Genomic DNA, 17,039 nt, shown 5'->3' on the forward strand with positions numbered 1-17,039 from the left:
TTTTTCAGAAAATTATATGAATGACATAGCAAGCAAAAAAAAAAATAAAAAAACTTACAAAATAAAATATGTAATTAGAAAACATCCCGAAATGGTGTGTAACGCCCCTAAAATAAAAAAGTTGTAGACGTTAGAAAACCAAAAAATGATGCAAAAAAAAAATAAAATAACGTGGATGTGCAAACCCCATGAGCAAATGAAAATGACTTGTTCTTTTTCTAATTAATTAGTAGTTTAAATTTAGGGATTTTACAGGTAAGATAAAATAATAAAATTGGGATATTACCAAATTTCGGAAATTGTTTTTCTTCTTCTTTTATTGACTTTGTGGGAAATTAATTCAAATTTGATAATTTAAGTCGCTAAACAGCTTTTGTAAGTCTCTCGACAGTCTCTCTCAGCGACTCCAGAGAGACTCGAGTCTCGCTTTCAGAGACTCTGAGAGACTGAACATTTTTATTTCGGGTACAGTTGGAGTAGATGTTCTTTGTATCTTTGTTTTTTTAAAAGTTACTTGCACTTTTTAAATTTCCTTAAATACTAACTAATGAAAGAAAAATGTCTTTCTTTTTTGCGCCAAATTATTTTTTTGTATTAGATCTCTTTGAACAAAAAGAAAGGTGTCTTTAGACAAAAAGAATGTTCTTACCCCAGCTAACCACAATAGTGAGCGAAACACGTGTCCGAGTCGTTTTTTTAAACTGTTGTGGTTAGTTGGGGTAAGACCTTTCTTTTTGTTTATCAATACGCCACAGTCTCCTTTATATTTATTTCATCTTTTTCTTTCGAACAATTAAAGGAGAAATTGCAGCATCCGGGAAATTTTCTGACTGGACAGAATTTAGGGTGAAGACGGTGACGGGCGCCGCGCTGTGTCCCACCGTCCATTCCGTAGTATCATATCGACTTGCGACCATTAAAATTAATGAGATCGATCGCGATATAGCGTGTCCGAGGCTCTTAATAAATACTTCAGGGCACGTTTCAGTGAATGCAGCACAAAACAAAGATGGGCATTTCAAAAGTAAACACAGTAAATTACGTACCGCTTGTGGCGAGTAGGTTTGGTCCCTGGCTAGGTAAGCTTCCGATATGGGTGTAATGTGTTGACTCTGCGGCATTTGATAGTTAGCGGACGCCGTTGAATTATTCAGTCCAGGAGTTTGTGCAGCTGACCCCAGTTGATAGTCCGAGTCTATTCGACAGGAAACAACCGGGCATTAAACGCGTCAAATAACTTCCAACAGGTATGTAGGTACGATCGGGATATAACAGTCAACTACACAGATACTTGGCACATACGTGAATACAATATGTCTGACTAGTATTTCGGAATATTTAAAGGATAACATCTGGAGGTACTGTAGAGTGCATCTCGTCATACCACCACAGCGTAGAGGATATAAAAAGTCTCAATGATTGAGGAAAGTTATCGCGTTATTTTATCGTCTTTCGAAGAAACACAGATACCTATTCGTGACCTTCGCAAACAGCTGATACGTTGACAAGTCAATTGTACGTAATGATTAGTAATAAACGGCACTCGTTAGCGTTCGATCAGTTCATGACCGATTTTATTTTTTAAATTGGTCTCACAATTAAAAATAAACTCAAAATCAAATTTGGGTATTAATTTCTGTGTAATTGTTATAATTTTTAATAGACTCAGAATGACCATTTCAAAAGAAAAATAACAAGTAAATTTAATGATTGTGATGTAAATAGTAACCAAATATACGAATAGAAGAAACAAAATAGAAAGATAGATAGATACTTTGATTTTTCATATCGAAAAGAGTAAATATGCGAATAAGAAATGGCAGTGGAAAAATTGGAGAAACGATTACTTGTGACAAACCTTTGTTAGCAGGTATGATGTCAGGGTTCTTATCATCCTTTTCAAACAAATCTTCGGATTCGGATCTCAAGGGTAGAGTAGCTTTTTCTTTGACGGCCAAAAATCCGGGCCTTAGTGCGTGTGAGCCGCTGTTCCGAGTAGATCGAATTTTTAAGGCGGCTACAATCAACACCGATACGAGCAGAAGAGCCGTCACCACCCCTACTAACACCCCCAGTATGGGAGCGATCTCGAACTGATCCCTGGCTCCGAGTGATAAAACTGAAAAAAGGAACGAGGATTTACGTAAACCTTCAGTTTTATCGTTATTTTTATGGATTCGAGGTATTTTTTTCAATAATATGAAGAAGAGATTTCCTTCTAGTTTATGCAAGCCCTTGACAAGTCCTATCGTAAACGAAACGGCCGAATCCTTTCAGCTTTATGATCTACAGTTTATTATCTATCATATCATACGCTCTTGCTGATAGACTACGCCTTAAAATTGTTATTACTTATTAGCACTAAAATGCTCGAAGCGTTTAAGAAAATTACAAAAGATAAAAAAATTTAATTTAAACTAGAGATGGGCCGGGTACCCGATTTAGATCCATTGCTCCATTACTCATTTTTTTTTAGGATCCGGTCGAGTACCAGATAATGACACCGTGTACCCGATAATGCCTAGTAATTCTACCAAAGAAAAAAGAAAAGCCAACACCAGCAATAATAAGTTGGTAATTATAATGAAAACCTACCTAACGAAAATTGGTACTTATGATTTTATTAGGATAGGTCGTTTTTCCTAATTTGTGTTATTGTCACGCAGTGGGGTTCTAAGGAAACTCAAAAACTATTTTAGAGTTTAAAACATATTTCAAAATTAATTTAATATTTCATAGTTATAAGGTTACAATTTTTGCAAAATTCATAAAACAGATATCGAGTTCATTTACTTGCATTCTGCAGCAACGAAACAATAAGCGGAAAGAACTTTTTCAAAGAATTATCAATGTACAAGCAGAAATTAACGCAAGTTCGTTAGTTTTGGTTAGTTTGAAAATTATAGACCTTTACGAAGTCATCGAAAAAGACAAAGAAGGTTTCTAACGTAGTTAGTTTTCACTAAATCAGTTAAATTAAAGACACTTCTAGAACCACTCAATGATCCATGTTGAACTATGTACAAATATTAACTGATTCATCAATAAGTTTAGCGTGTGAACGGGGATCGATGGTCTATTTGACTTGGAAACGCGTTAACGAAAAGATTCTACCCTTAGCGTTGGTGGCACTACCTCCTGGTCAAAATGATTGTAACGCTCCTATCAACGTTGTTTTGTTAACTTTTAAGGTGTATTGATCTGCATTGAAAGGAAAATCCTTTCTTTATAAACATTTTTGTTCAATTTTCATTTGTGATGTTATCTACCTAAATTACTTGACAACTAACTCTAAATGCATTTGTAATTTGTATCTTTTTGAACTTCATATCTATTTCACTTTACCATATAATAAAGTTGTTATTGTTTTCCAATCTCGCTTTTCTTATCATTTTAATACCTTTCGTCCAGTCACGACAAAATAATAAAAACACATTATAATCAGGTAATTAAAATAAATAATTAACGAAAAACTGAAAGTAACAATTTACCTTGCGACATTATTTATTAATTATTATACTCAATTATTTGTTATTTCCATGTAGTTCTTGTGCTCGTTTCAACTCAACCCTTTCGTTGAAAATCCGCTAACCAAGAATTAAAATTTCATTGCTATAGTGTTTAAACGACTTTTTGAACGGGACTTAATGTGCTTTTGGGTGTTGGTGAGGGTGGTATTCAATGGAGAGCCCTTCAGAACGAAGACATGAACGATTAACTGTAGTGGTTTTGCAGCGTCACTATCCCGTTCATCTACAGTTTAAACGTTCTGAGAAGAACACGTTATCACTAATTTAGAGGAGTTTACAATGAATTTTTTAGACTTCGAAGAGTACAGTTTGTAAAGGAAATAACAGGTCAATTGAAAAGTCCCCGGCCTAAAATAGTAAAACACAATTTTTTTGCAAAATTCGTTTTTTCTATTCAACATAATTCCCTTCAAGGGTGATACACTGATTATAGCGATCCTCCAACTTTTCGATACCATTTTTGTAGTACGATTTGTCCTTTGCTTCAAAATAGGCCTCAGTTTCGGCGATCACCTCTTCATTCGACGAAAATTTTTTCCCAACGAGCATTCTTTTGAGATCTGAGAACAGGAAGTAGTCGCTGGGGGCCAGATCTGGAGAATACGGTGGATGCGGAAGCAATTCGAAGCCCAATTCATGAATTTTTGCCATCGTTTTCACTGACTTGTGAGACGGTGCATTGTCTTGGTGAAGCAGGACTTTCTTTTTCTGCAAATGCGGTCGTTTCTCGGCGATTTCGTCCTTCAAACGGTCCAATAACGCTATGTAATAGTCGCTGTTGATGGTCCTTCCTTTTTCAAGGTAGTCAATGAAAATTATTCCACGCGCATCCCAAAATACAGACGCCATAACCTTGCCAGCCGACTGTTGCGTTTTTGCACGCTTTGGAGCGGGTTCATCGTGTGCAGTCCACTCCGATGACTGTCGATTGGACTTCGGAGTGAAATGATGGAGCCATGTTTCATCCATTGTCACATATCGACGCAAAAACTCGGGTTTATTACGCGTGATCATCTTCAAACACTGCTCTGAATCATCAACTCGTCGTTGTTTTTGGTCAAAAGTGAGCTCGCGCGGCACCCACTTTGCACAGAGCTTTCTCATACCCAAATATTCGTGAATGATGTGATGTATACGTTCCGTTGATATCTGTAGAGTGTCTGCTATTTCATTCAATTTCAATTTACGGTCATTCAAAATCATTTTGTGGATTTTTTTAATGTTTTCGTCCGTAACAGCCTCTTTTGGGCGTCCACTGCGTTCACCGTCTTCGGTGCTCATTTCACCACGTCTAAACTTAGCATACCAATCCTTGATGGTTGATTTTCCTGGGGCAGTGTCCGGAAATTCGTTATCAAGCCAAGTTTTTGCTTCAACTGTATTTTTTCCCTTCAAAAAGCAATATTTTATCAACACGCGAAATTCCTTTTTATCCATTTTTTTCACAATAACAAAAGTTGCTTCACTAAAAATGCTATAATTCACAAACTAATGATCCGACAGCCGTCAAATTTATAGACGCGTCTTTTGAAGGTTAGGACTAACTGAAAATCATATGGATTTAGTTCTGGTGCCGCCATCTATGTGTCAGGCCGGGGACTTTTCAATTGACCCTAGTATTTTTGTGATTTGTTAAAACACACTTTATATTCTGTATGAACAATTGCTTGCGACTTTTATCTTCAATTTGTCTGTTTGTTTAAACAGTAGAGATACAGGATAGTTACAGACCTGTTTAAATTCGAATTGCCTAATAATATTCCCTTGTACCGATAACCATGAGAGAACCGCTTTGAGTTGGTCGAACACATCCCTTAATAAATGAAACATCAAACGGAGGACCAACGGCTGTTTGTTCAGTCCTTCGGATTCGACACCCTAGTTCTCTGGTAAGTAAATAGTGACCAGCGGCTTAAGCGTCTTTAACGAATTTCCCGTTCTATTAAGGAAACAGATTCCACCTTGTCCGTTTACATAGATCATTCTAAACCGTACCCGGCAAACCTTACTTTCTGTTTTTAACCCTCGAATGTTCTGATATCGAAAGCCTTAAGCACAATTCGACCATTTAATTGAACTATTTAGTTCAAGAATATTGTATTATCAGAGGAGATAGCTGCAATCAATATGTTTTTTGACGTTTCCAGTCGTTGCTATTTCTTTTAAACTGCTAAATGAAATTTTATATACTTGCACACTATATATACTATATACGTATATATTTACCTACAACTTTCGTTCAAATTATAGCCTACAGCGAGTACTAAACACGGTGTGTCTAAAATAGGTGGAAATCTTTGGAGAGTGTTAATTGGATGCAATAGAGAAACTCATGATAAGTACATCAGTATAGTCAAGCGACAAAAAATTTGTACGAAAATTACAAGTTACAATCCGAAACCGGCTCTGTACACAAATCCATTTCCTGTAAAGCATGCACTCGTTGCAAATGATAAGGATGCAGCAACTGTTTCATGTACTACATATTAGCTTATTAAATAAAACGTTGCAATGTCGCACTTCCCTACATGAAGTACTAGAATCTGATAGGCTTTTGTCTTTACTTTCAATACGTAAAAATGTTTAAGAAAAATAGTAATGGATCGAAACTAGGCACCGTTTTAAGCATTATTTATCCAAATTGGTATTTTGCAAGCTATTTTTAATTTGTTTGTTGAGAGAATTTCCTGGGAGATTTTCCCGTTATGCATAAATTTCCGCAGTACCTTTTATCACTTAAGAACATTTAGTTCATTTATTTAAACACTTCGAAAGCGAAGCGTGCTTAATCAAAAATTATTGCTGTTTGTACTTAATGCACCGACCAGACACCACAATACCATCATCAACAACAACAACAAATAATCGACGATAATTAATTTCATTACTTACTGTTACATTTTTAACAGAGTAACTAGGAATTAACCATTAAAAAGTAATTTATGTATCTTCAATGTTATTATTAAGTACTTAGAAATTAACCTGACATCATCTAAGTTCCTTTATTATTTATCAGATTACTCTGTCGTATAATAAGATTAGTTTGATACTACACATCACATAAATACATCTGAGTTAGCGTTTCCAGAGGAAATTCTTTAACAAACTTTAAAGAGCTTTTAAGCACAATTTTAAAGTACATCATCTAAACTTGTAGTATGACAAATTAAGAACTTTTAAGGAGGCACTTTACTGAAATCAATATAGCTATATATATAACCTACATATATATAATTATAACAACGATTGAATGAATATTTAATAATTGCGATTATTATTAAATTATTCTTGAAATTTAAATAAAATTCATTGTGAAAGTAAGATCTGTGTTTAACGAATTAATAATGGAAACGCTAAAGCGCCCAGAATTTATCTTTAAAAGTACACTATTACAATTAAAAACTAAAATTAGAACAATCCATATCCTTAACTATTTATGAGGCAGTTAATAGACAAATAAACAATATTAAATGATCCATATTTTCGTATTAATAGGGAAAACGAAAGTAACTTTGTACTCATATTACTTATGATTTGAAATTTGAAAATATTTGAAGTTGTGTGAAAAGTATGTCAAAAAAAACTTACCGGTTTGTTTTTCGGCAATTTTCAGCGTGAATCCTTCCAGTTCGATCTTTTCGCTGCTCCCTTTCGAATTGGCAGCGTAGACCCTGAGTTTCAAAATTTTTCCGGGTTCTAAGCCATCGACATTAAAAGCGGGGAACTTCTCCGAAATGTTTTTCAGTAAGCTGTTAAACGAAGATTCGTAAACTTCCAGCAGAAAGAATTGTGGCTGTCCCCCATCAAAACCATCAATACAATCAACCTGCAGGAAATTAAGTTTTCTCAAATGCTTGAAAGTTCAGGTTCACTAAACAACCAAACGAATCCGAAAATTGCATCTTTTACACAGAAAAATGGACATGATAAATTGTTTTAGCTTTAATTATTATCAAGTCTGACGTTTAATTGGTTAAAATATTTTATTTATTGCGAGATATTTAGGCAACTGAAATTGCTGTCCGAAAACGGAAAAGTTCGAAATATATGAAATCCTATGACATTGTTAGTTACTTAATAGTGGATTAATATGCAATATTAATTTGAAATCATTTTTTCTCGATTTTTGATTTACCCATTACAAACTAATCCCATATTAATGAAGGAAAAATTGTTGCTGTTGCCACACCCCCCGCCGGGAATCGAACCCGGGACCTTTGGCTTTACGCACCAACGCTCTGACCACTAAACTACGAGAGGTAACAACAGCAACCACGACAAACCGACCTACAAGGTTAACGATCCGTTGATTTTTATTAAGGGGGTGTGACAACAGCAACCATTTTTCTCTCATTAATTTGAGGTAGTTTGTAGGGGGTAAATTAAAAATCGAAAAAAAATCGGTTGTCGGTAAAGTCGGTTTACTGACGATAGTTGAACACGACAACGTCATAAGAAAATACTGATGGAATGGTTTCATTTTTCAAAAGAAAATTTTAATTTTATTTGTTTGATAGATATTTTGTATGGATATAGAGAAGGAGGTAAATGGAAATGTATTATTGTATAGCAGCTGTCCACGCGGACGCATCGCTCACTCAAGTAGGAGAGAGACAGATGTCGAACGCTGCCGAACGCGGAGGCCGATTGTGCCTCTTTGTCGCTCGTTCCGCGCTCTCGCTTGCACTTCAAGCCTTAAATGGAACGCGTCAGAGCGAGGTAACGCCGCATGAGTCATGTTTTTTCGTGCGTGCAGCCGGCTCCATCGAATTATAAGACGTTGTCACGTCAAAAAAATGATTTCAAATTAATACTGCAAAGTTCGAGATGTTTACATCTTATTTTTAGAAGTTAAAAAATAGTAGAAAGCAATGACTCACTTGTAGAGATTCGGATGTCTGGTTGAAGATGGTACAGTTGATAGGCGGGTCTGGTTTTCCGGCGGCTATGACGTGAAAGACGCAAGGATCCTCTTGCTTACCGGCAAGATTACTGGCCCAACACATTACCGTGCCGTAGTCCATTTCAGAGACGGGTGTGTATGTCAATGTTGAAGATCCTTGTTGTTCATTGGAACGATATCGCGTCCTAGGAACATCGATTGCTTCCGAGGTGTTATTGAAGGACCATCTGAATTTCTCCGGAGGCGGATACGATTCCACTTCGCAAAATATCTCGGCGTTTTCGTGTCGGGCAACGCCGTAGACCCTCTTCAAGCCCGCTCGACATATCGGTTTGTCTGGAATAAAGGAGGTGTTCGATGAGTGACACCTTTGTGACGCAACGGCAACCGCGAGGAAGAAAATGGCCAAAGGGCCTTTCCGGATATTCAATCAATTTCGAACTTTAATTGCTTTTCTCTCTTGGCTGCTGAATGTAGTAAGAAAATAATAGTCTTGGTTGAAAAATATATTTAAAAACAACTTCTCAAGGACGATATCAGATATAATACGTTGAATTGTTGAGTTGTTTTGCCGTTTCATTGTCTTAAAGCAGACGTTTCGCTTTCGGCATTCGGTATCTTCCGAATCATGACCGGTTTCCATAATAAATACAAAACGCACTGCAGATGTCTGATATCCAAAAACTTATTCTGTTACACCATTTATATACAGTTCATATTTGATTAAAGTCACGCAACCCTAGAAAAAAATTTTCAGTCTCTCAGAGTCTTTCAGCGTCTCTGAGAGCATCTCTCATAGTCTCTCAGTTATTGCCTAGGTGTTTTTATGGATCTCTCACAGTCTCTGTGTGAGAGACTCGAACGATAAAATTGTTAATTCAGAGATTCGAGTCTCTCACAGAATGACTGAAAAAAAAATTGAGAGACTCGAGTTTCTCGTAGAAAGACTGGGATCTCTGAAATATGTTGAACTTAGAGAATTTTAACCATGTCTATCGAGACACCACTTATATAGAGAAATTCTCAGGCTAAACAGTTTTTTTAACAGTCTCTCGATAGTCTCTCTCAGCGACACCAGAGAGACTCGATGAGAGACGGAGACTCGAGTCTCGCTTTCAGAGACTTTGAAAGACTGAATATTTTTATCTGGGGAATATATGGTAAAAGCAATCCTAAAGGTAGTTTTATAAGAGCATGGCAAAAGTAATTTTACTTCAAATCAGTGGTGTATCTACGGGGTAACTCCAATATATATTTAAACCAATATAATTCGGTATAGGACAAGATGTTAAATATTTTTAAAAATGTAGGGATGAGTTACAAAGATAGAAAAGTGATACTTAGTTTGTGTAAAGACCAACTGGCTGTTATACAACTGAGGCTGCAACGTAGAGAAGTAAATATTAGGAAGGGAGTCAGACAGGGATGCATAGACGCGATCAGCATCATTAAAGACAGTACAACTGTAGGGATAGATATATACGCTTACATTTTCAGATGATATAGCAGTTTTAGCATCTACCAAGGAGTTAATATTGCATTATTTATTGTATTGTCTGATAACAATATCGGCGAGAAGGGTTTCCAAGTAATCGAGTAGGAATGATTACTTTTTACGAAAAAACGTATTCCAATAGATAATACTTACATGTAGCACCGAATACTCAAAATCCACCACTGGATTTAAAACCAATTTAACTATGTGCGGTAGGGTGTTGTAAGATGACACATGTTTTGATGAAAATGTGTTTTTGCGAAAGCGGAGGAAATTACTCGTTATTTCTGATTTCATTTCGCCAATTTTCAAATTTGGATGAGCAATGCTTCGCTATTTACGAGTTCACGAATACAGAAGTGACTTTTCTTCTGTTAAAACGACTCGATTCTGCGCTTTTCTGTGATTTACAAACCCCAATTTTAAATTATGTCAAATAATTACAAAACTTTGTTTTTGTAACGTTTCGGTTTATTCAACCATCTTCAGACTTTAAAGTGTTAAGTTAATATCTGCGTACAAGCAGTAACACCTCAAAAGTCTTCAAAAGATGGTTGAATAAATCGAAACGTTACAAAAAACATACAGTTGCGTAATTATTTGACCGTCACCCTGGAAAAAACTATATAATTTAATAGTAACAGTCAGGAATCTAACTTAAATTCTCAATTTTAAAGTTTTCGTCTACAATTTTTGTAGTAGCTCTACCGTACCTACCAACATTTTTCTTTTATTTTTATTTATTTAAATTGCAAAAGTTTTAGGTAAGTACGTATTACAAAATAGAATTTTGAATTACATTTCTTCCGTATTCTTGTCGATGGTAACTGAAAACTCGAACAGATTCCGAAGGGTAGATGATTTAGATTGGTTTTTAACATAACGGATATAAAGTCTTGAGGGTTGAGGTTATTTATATCGTTATATACGTACACGTCGCCGTGGTCGTTTCCCTAAGGAAGGGACGGCAAGAGAAAATTAGAATGCGATCAACTGGGCCTGTGCCCCCTGGGCGAAACCAACTTCACCTGACATCTCCCTGATCTTCTCATATGCTCTTCACCATATTCGGACCCTTTTCACTTTATTCGACGTATCGGTTTATTTACGGAGGGTGTAATAAAACGCGACACGTTGCTACAAGACGGCTCACTCGTCTCAGCAAACAATTCTCGATGTATTCTGTCAGGGGATGGAGTTCGCACACCGAATCCGAATTTTTCTTTGAAACGAATTCGTTTTATTTCTTTCGTTTTTTTTTTTCTGAATAAATTTCACGCAAAACGACAATTTCATTTTTTAACGGTGTATCGAATACCTACAGCAAGGGCAACTGGAAAATCAAATGGAAAATTGAAAAGAAATCAACGAAATGAAAATTTAATTGATATTTTCTTTTCGATAGGAAAAATTTCATTTGTTCACACATTTTTACCGACTTATGTACATATATTGGTATAGACATAGAGTATGCTAAAAATAAATATAAATAGAAGCATAATAGAATAAAATAATTCGAAGACGCGGATTGCGATTTCGATCTTTTTGGATCTCATCAGCGCGTCGCAGGCAGCCCGACAGAACACAGACCAACTTTTACCTGGTGTCTTAACAGCGCGTTTTAGAAAATACCACAAATGACGCGGTAAACGCCATCTGTAGTACGATGCTAAAAAATACAGGTCAGTAAGAAATTGAAAATTAGATTGAAAATTGAAAACAAATAAACGAAAAAAAAATTAAAACTTTTCCACTTTTAAAGGTAGAGGGAGTAGGTAATAATAAATATTATAGTTTAAAGAAAATTTCAACTTACACATAACTTTTAAATCGACCACGTTGCTTTCGCCGTCGCCCTCAACATTTGATGCCGTGCAAGAATAATTTCCTGCTTGGTGTCTTGTAATCGCTTGTAAAGCTAAATTAGTGTCGCTCATAATGACACCCTTCTGGTTGTGCTGCATTACAACCCCCTGTAACAACATAATCTATTTTGTAGCGACGAATTAGTGGACAGGAACGACTTTAATTACAAAGAAAGCTTTGTTCGACGCATGCAATTGCATAATAAAGAAAATTATAAAACGGCTACAAGTTTAGCCTCTCGTGTTCGGTATTCGGAGTGAGAAAATACAACTAGATAATGAAATAACGATAACAACAATAACAATTTATTTAAACAACTAGAGGGACGAAAGTATTACAACTTGAAGGGAGAAGAGATTCAGATGGAACTGCCTAAATTATGAAAAAAAGAAGTCTTCAAATTGTAATTAGGAAAGGGTGCTAACTTCGGAGGGCATGCGGTTAGTACGCGAAGCTGAAATGTTAATAGGGCTTACTGAAAAGTACAAGTCATAAAAGTAGTAACAAAATACAATAGGGTTTTTCGTGGAAATATGTGCTCAAGTGTTATTCGCCACACAAGTGATGTTGTTCATTTATATATAAGTTGCTCTAGACAAAAATTTTCAGTCTCTCAGAGTCTTTCAGCGTCTCTGAGAGCGTCTCTCACAGTCTCTCAGTTCTTGCCTAGGTGTTTTTATGGATCTCTCACAGTCTGTATGAGAGATTCGAACTATAAAATTGTCAATTGAGAGGTTGGAGTCTCTCAAGGAGAGACTGAATAAATAAAACTGAAAAATTGAGAGACTCGAGTCTCTCGTAGAAAACTCTGGGATCTCTGAAATATGTTGAACATAAAAAATTTTAACCATGTTTATCCAGACACTACTTCTTGATTGGAGTCTCTCGTTCAGAGACTGGATACGAAATGAGGATCTCTATATGAGCGACTTGAGTCTCTCGTTCAGAGACACTAAACAGTTTTTTTGACAGTCTCTCTCAGCGACATCAGAGAGCCTCGATGAGAGACGGAGACTCGAGTCTCGCTTTCAGAGACTCTGAGAGACTGAAGATTTTTATCTGGGGTGTTTAAAAAATGATTCACGACGTGAGGTGTTTAAAATTGAAAGCAGCATTTTAAATTGCACAGTAGAATCGAATAAGTTGGAAGAATAGTTATAAATATTACTAAGAATTGAAAGAATTGCCAACAAAAAGGTCCCAATAAAAAACTTAATCTACATATGTAAATTAACCTAAAATAAATTAGAAACTTACGTTATGTTTCCAGACAACTTTATAGGCCCAAGGATTGGCGTTAATTTTACACTCGAAATAGACGTCATCACCCTCTTCAATATCATCAGGATTCAATTTCGGTCCCAAACTGAGATGAGTTATGGCTATATCTGGAACCAAAAAAGGATGGGTTTTGTACTGAGAAGGGCCATGTAACTGGTCCTCCAATTACTTAATTAAATAAATTCAATATCATGGCCCTTATTTACTTTAGAACAAATAAAACATTCTCTCAAATAAAACTTTCTTTTTAGACGATAAGGGTAGGTAGGTATGTCGTGAACGATCCAAAATTTAGAAGTGGAACTCACATAGGTTTGTAGGCCTATGCATGAATGCACGAGAAAGAAAAGCCAAAAAACAGTATTGATTTTCTGTGATTTCTTTCTTCTTCGTCATCCCTTGAGTGCCTTCACTCCCTTTGTCTATAATCACTCTTTTTACTCCATCCCTATATTATTGCGTAGTTCATGATTTATCCCTTTTTTGATGTCGAAATTATAATCGTCTGTCTCATTTAACATATTGATTTTATCTGGTTGGTCAATAATAAATCGTATGACCTTTATGACAAGAGCGGATTCAATTTGTAATAATTTTGAAAATATTTTAATTTGGTAAGCATTATAAAATTATGTTATGTAAAGTGAGATGAAAAATTAGAAGAAGTGGCTGATTTTAGATACCTAGGAAGTCAGATAAGTGAGGATGGAAGCAGTAGTAGGGATATAAAGCAGAGGATAGCGCAGGGTCGTGTCGCCTTTAATAAAAAGAAGTCACTTCTATGCTTGCGAACCGTTAATTTAGAAATTCGAAAAAGGTTGTTAAAGGTGTATGTTTGGAGCACGGCGTTGTACGGGTGTAAAACATGGACAGTGGGAGCGGCGGAAAAGAAAAGGTTAGAAGCGTTCGAAATGTGGTGTTATAGGCGGATGATGAGGATANGATATTTTTTAGTAGTAGGATAAAAACAAGTTTCTATAATAACAAAATACAACTGTAGTACAGTTTTAGACAAAAATAAAACGCTGTTCTGGTTATTTTTAACTCAAGGTTTGAAAATATGAAAGTAAATGTATAATTAAGCAAGGAAATCGCACGTAGGTAGATGCATAATATGTTCCCGTTTAGATTGAGAGGAACAATTAAAAAGTAAACATTCGCGAACAAAAGCAACCGTTGTTAAAGTAAAAATTTTGACCGATGTGAACGACCTTGTTAGGAATTCCTTCAGAAGACAAAAGAGGAAAGGAGACCCGTTTAAAAAGACGGGAACGACAGGACAGGAGAATAAAACAAAAAAAAAAAAGGAAAAAGGAGAGAAAAAACGGCGCAGCAGTTGTTAACGAGAATCTTTGAATCGTGCAGTGATAAAGAGAGACCGCAGGGGAAGTACGGTGCCTGTGAGACACAAAAACAACAGACGAGAGAAACACTTACAGAAAACGTTGAGTTTTATAGTGGCTTCTTCAACGCCGCCTTGCACTAAGTGGTTCCTGGCTCTGCAAGTAAGGGATTTTCCATTGTCCAGTCTAGTGGGCGTGAAAATGAGAGTCGACATGCTCACGTTTCCATCAGCAGAAATCTAAAAAGAATGAAAAAATATGCAGACCCCTGTGCCAAAGAAAATATCTACTCAGCATATTAATCCCATTGAAAATATATACATTAAGTAGTCAATAAAATTATTTTTTTTATGTAACATATAATCACGTTGATCAGAAATTTATGGAAGCACTGATCAGGATTTCGGTCTTATCTCATTAACATACCATAGGCAGTCCCGACAAACTAGGTCTGAAATATTTCATTAGCAGCAAATATCTATAAGATGGCAATACATTGCCTTGATTTGGATATAATACATAAGTACTTGTAAGGATAAGGGTTTTTAGGCACTTTAAATCATATTAATAAATGAAGATGGAAAGAAAGCAGCCAAAATCGATGTAGCTGAGATAGCTGATGATACAATGTTTTGGATTATTTACAATTATTTAAAAGATCGGATTAATATTAATAAATTTAATATGAAATATTCTCAATTTTTACCCACTACACATTACCAGACCTAGATTAGATTACTCTTCGCAAATAGTTAAGGAAATGGATCGTTCTAGTTTTAGGAAAGAGTGGAGGTACGTGTCCAACCAGTCTTAGGACTGATGACCTTATGATGATGAAAGTGAGATCAAAAAGTATTCATTTTCTTTAGGCCACCCTGATATTCTGTTTTGAGAGTGCATAATTTATGCCCAACTAACAGTTCATTAACATCATCCATGATGACAAAGACGATGAAAATGGGGAACTGAAACGAAGACGGGATCCAAGAGTAGATGATTAAATATCGCTTCCTCAAGACACCTGACAAACCGAATTAGCATTTGGAGTAACGTTTAGCTACCGTTGTTTGAACGCGCGCGCGCCCGCGCCCCATCCAGATTTATGTGCCCATTAAATAATAAAATGCAATATTCAGGAGAGTTGTTGGCCTACAGAGTGGAAATCCTTGTTCGATATTTCAATTTAATAATAAGATGTATCGGTATTGAAGGTGACGTAGATTTATTAGTTTTCCGTCAGACCTTTCGACGGACGTATAGTGAGAACGAAAGGAGACGTTATTAGAGGGCGAAACTCACCACTTCTTGGACCACCGATTAAAATCTGTATCTGATGCGTATGTTGGGGAGAGGGTGCCGGTTTGGGTGGGAGATCAGGGGGATAGAGAAGGAAAAAACAAACGTGATAATGGAGGTAACAATGCGTCCTCAGCTTAAGTCAGAGGGATTTAGGGGACTAAGCCGGAAGGTAGGCCGGAAGGCCCTCTTTCAGCCTGCTTTCAGGAATCGTAGGAATGGGTGGGTGGTGGTTCGGGTGAGAAAGACGAGACGGACGAAATGAAAACAGAAGAGAATGAAAGATTATCTTTGGAATATTACTAGCCCAGCATTCGTCTAAGTGATCCAAGGAAATCACAGAAAAATTTGGACCAAGACAGATGTATCCGGGATCGAACCGGCATCCTCCCGAATGCTAAGCAATGGTCTAAACCTCTAGGCCATACCGCTTGGTAATTATTGGAGAGAAACATGAGAGATAATTTAAACACTCAAACTTAATGTTTAATTATGTGTTTTGAGGTTTATCTACCTTTATGGACAAGCATTTACGCCATTTATCTTTTCTCAATCGGGGGGAAGCTATGTCCACCCCTCCACTTTTCAAGTTAGTGGTCTGAGCTGCCTCCGTCTTTCACTTTTAACATTGTAAATTTAGAGGTATTTGAGTATGAATTTGTTACTCAACGAACAATTGCTACACGTAAGCATAAGTTGGAAACTGAAACACAATGTTATTAATGGGAACGCGACCTTCATAATCTACGCTAACTAAGCATAGAAGGAGAAGTTAAGATATAAAAAAAGTCACATGACTTAAGAAGAGTAGAGATGCGTATCCAACCAGTCTAAGGACCGGCAACCTTATAATTATAATGATGATGTGTGGTAAAATATAAGTATTATTCTAAATATAGTCCTTGGTTTACAACTTACAACTTAAGGTTGAGTAAGGGATCAGGATTCATATAGGATATTTTTTAGTAGTAGGATACAAACAAGTTCCTATAATAACAAAATACAACTGTAGTACAGTTTTAGACAAAAATAAAACGCTGTTCTGGTTATTTTTAACTCAAGGTTTGAAAATATGAAAGTAAATGTATAATTAAGCAAGGAAATCGCACGTAGGTAGATGCATAATATGTTCCCGTTTAGATTGAGAGGAACAATTAAAAAGTAAACATTCGCGAACAAAAGCAACCGTTGTTAAAGTAAAAATTTTGACCGATGTGAACGACCTTGTTAGGAATTCCTTCAGAAGACAAAAGAGGAAAGGAGACCCGTTTAAAAAGACGGGAACGACAGGACAGGAGAATAAAACAAAAAAAAAAAGGAAAAGT

The 17,039-nt window shown here is 36.1% G+C and overlaps 1 protein-coding gene across 1 annotated transcript in view; it reads right to left on the reverse strand.

Annotated features, from left to right (window-relative positions):
• Positions 1–58: 58 nt before the first annotated feature.
• The window catches only part of LOC108732402 (synaptogenesis protein syg-2), a 194,278-nt gene continuing 177,297 nt past the window's right edge, over positions 59–17,039 (reverse strand). The window contains exons 8-15 of the mRNA XM_025979419.1: positions 14,513–14,657; positions 13,052–13,182; positions 11,745–11,901; positions 8,411–8,769; positions 7,119–7,356; positions 1,859–2,119; positions 1,047–1,195; positions 59–107 (exon numbers count right to left, since the gene is read on the reverse strand). Coding sequence (XP_025835204.1) covers positions 75–107; positions 1,047–1,195; positions 1,859–2,119; positions 7,119–7,356; positions 8,411–8,769; positions 11,745–11,901; positions 13,052–13,182; positions 14,513–14,657 — 1,473 coding nt within the window. The 3' untranslated portion in view covers positions 59–74. The remainder of the gene's footprint in view (positions 108–1,046; positions 1,196–1,858; positions 2,120–7,118; positions 7,357–8,410; positions 8,770–11,744; positions 11,902–13,051; positions 13,183–14,512; positions 14,658–17,039) is intronic.

The sequence above is a fragment of the Agrilus planipennis genome, unplaced genomic scaffold (genome assembly GCF_000699045.2).
Source record: "Agrilus planipennis isolate EAB-ADULT unplaced genomic scaffold, Apla_2.0 scaffold73, whole genome shotgun sequence".
Lineage (NCBI taxonomy): Eukaryota > Metazoa > Arthropoda > Insecta > Coleoptera > Buprestidae > Agrilus > Agrilus planipennis.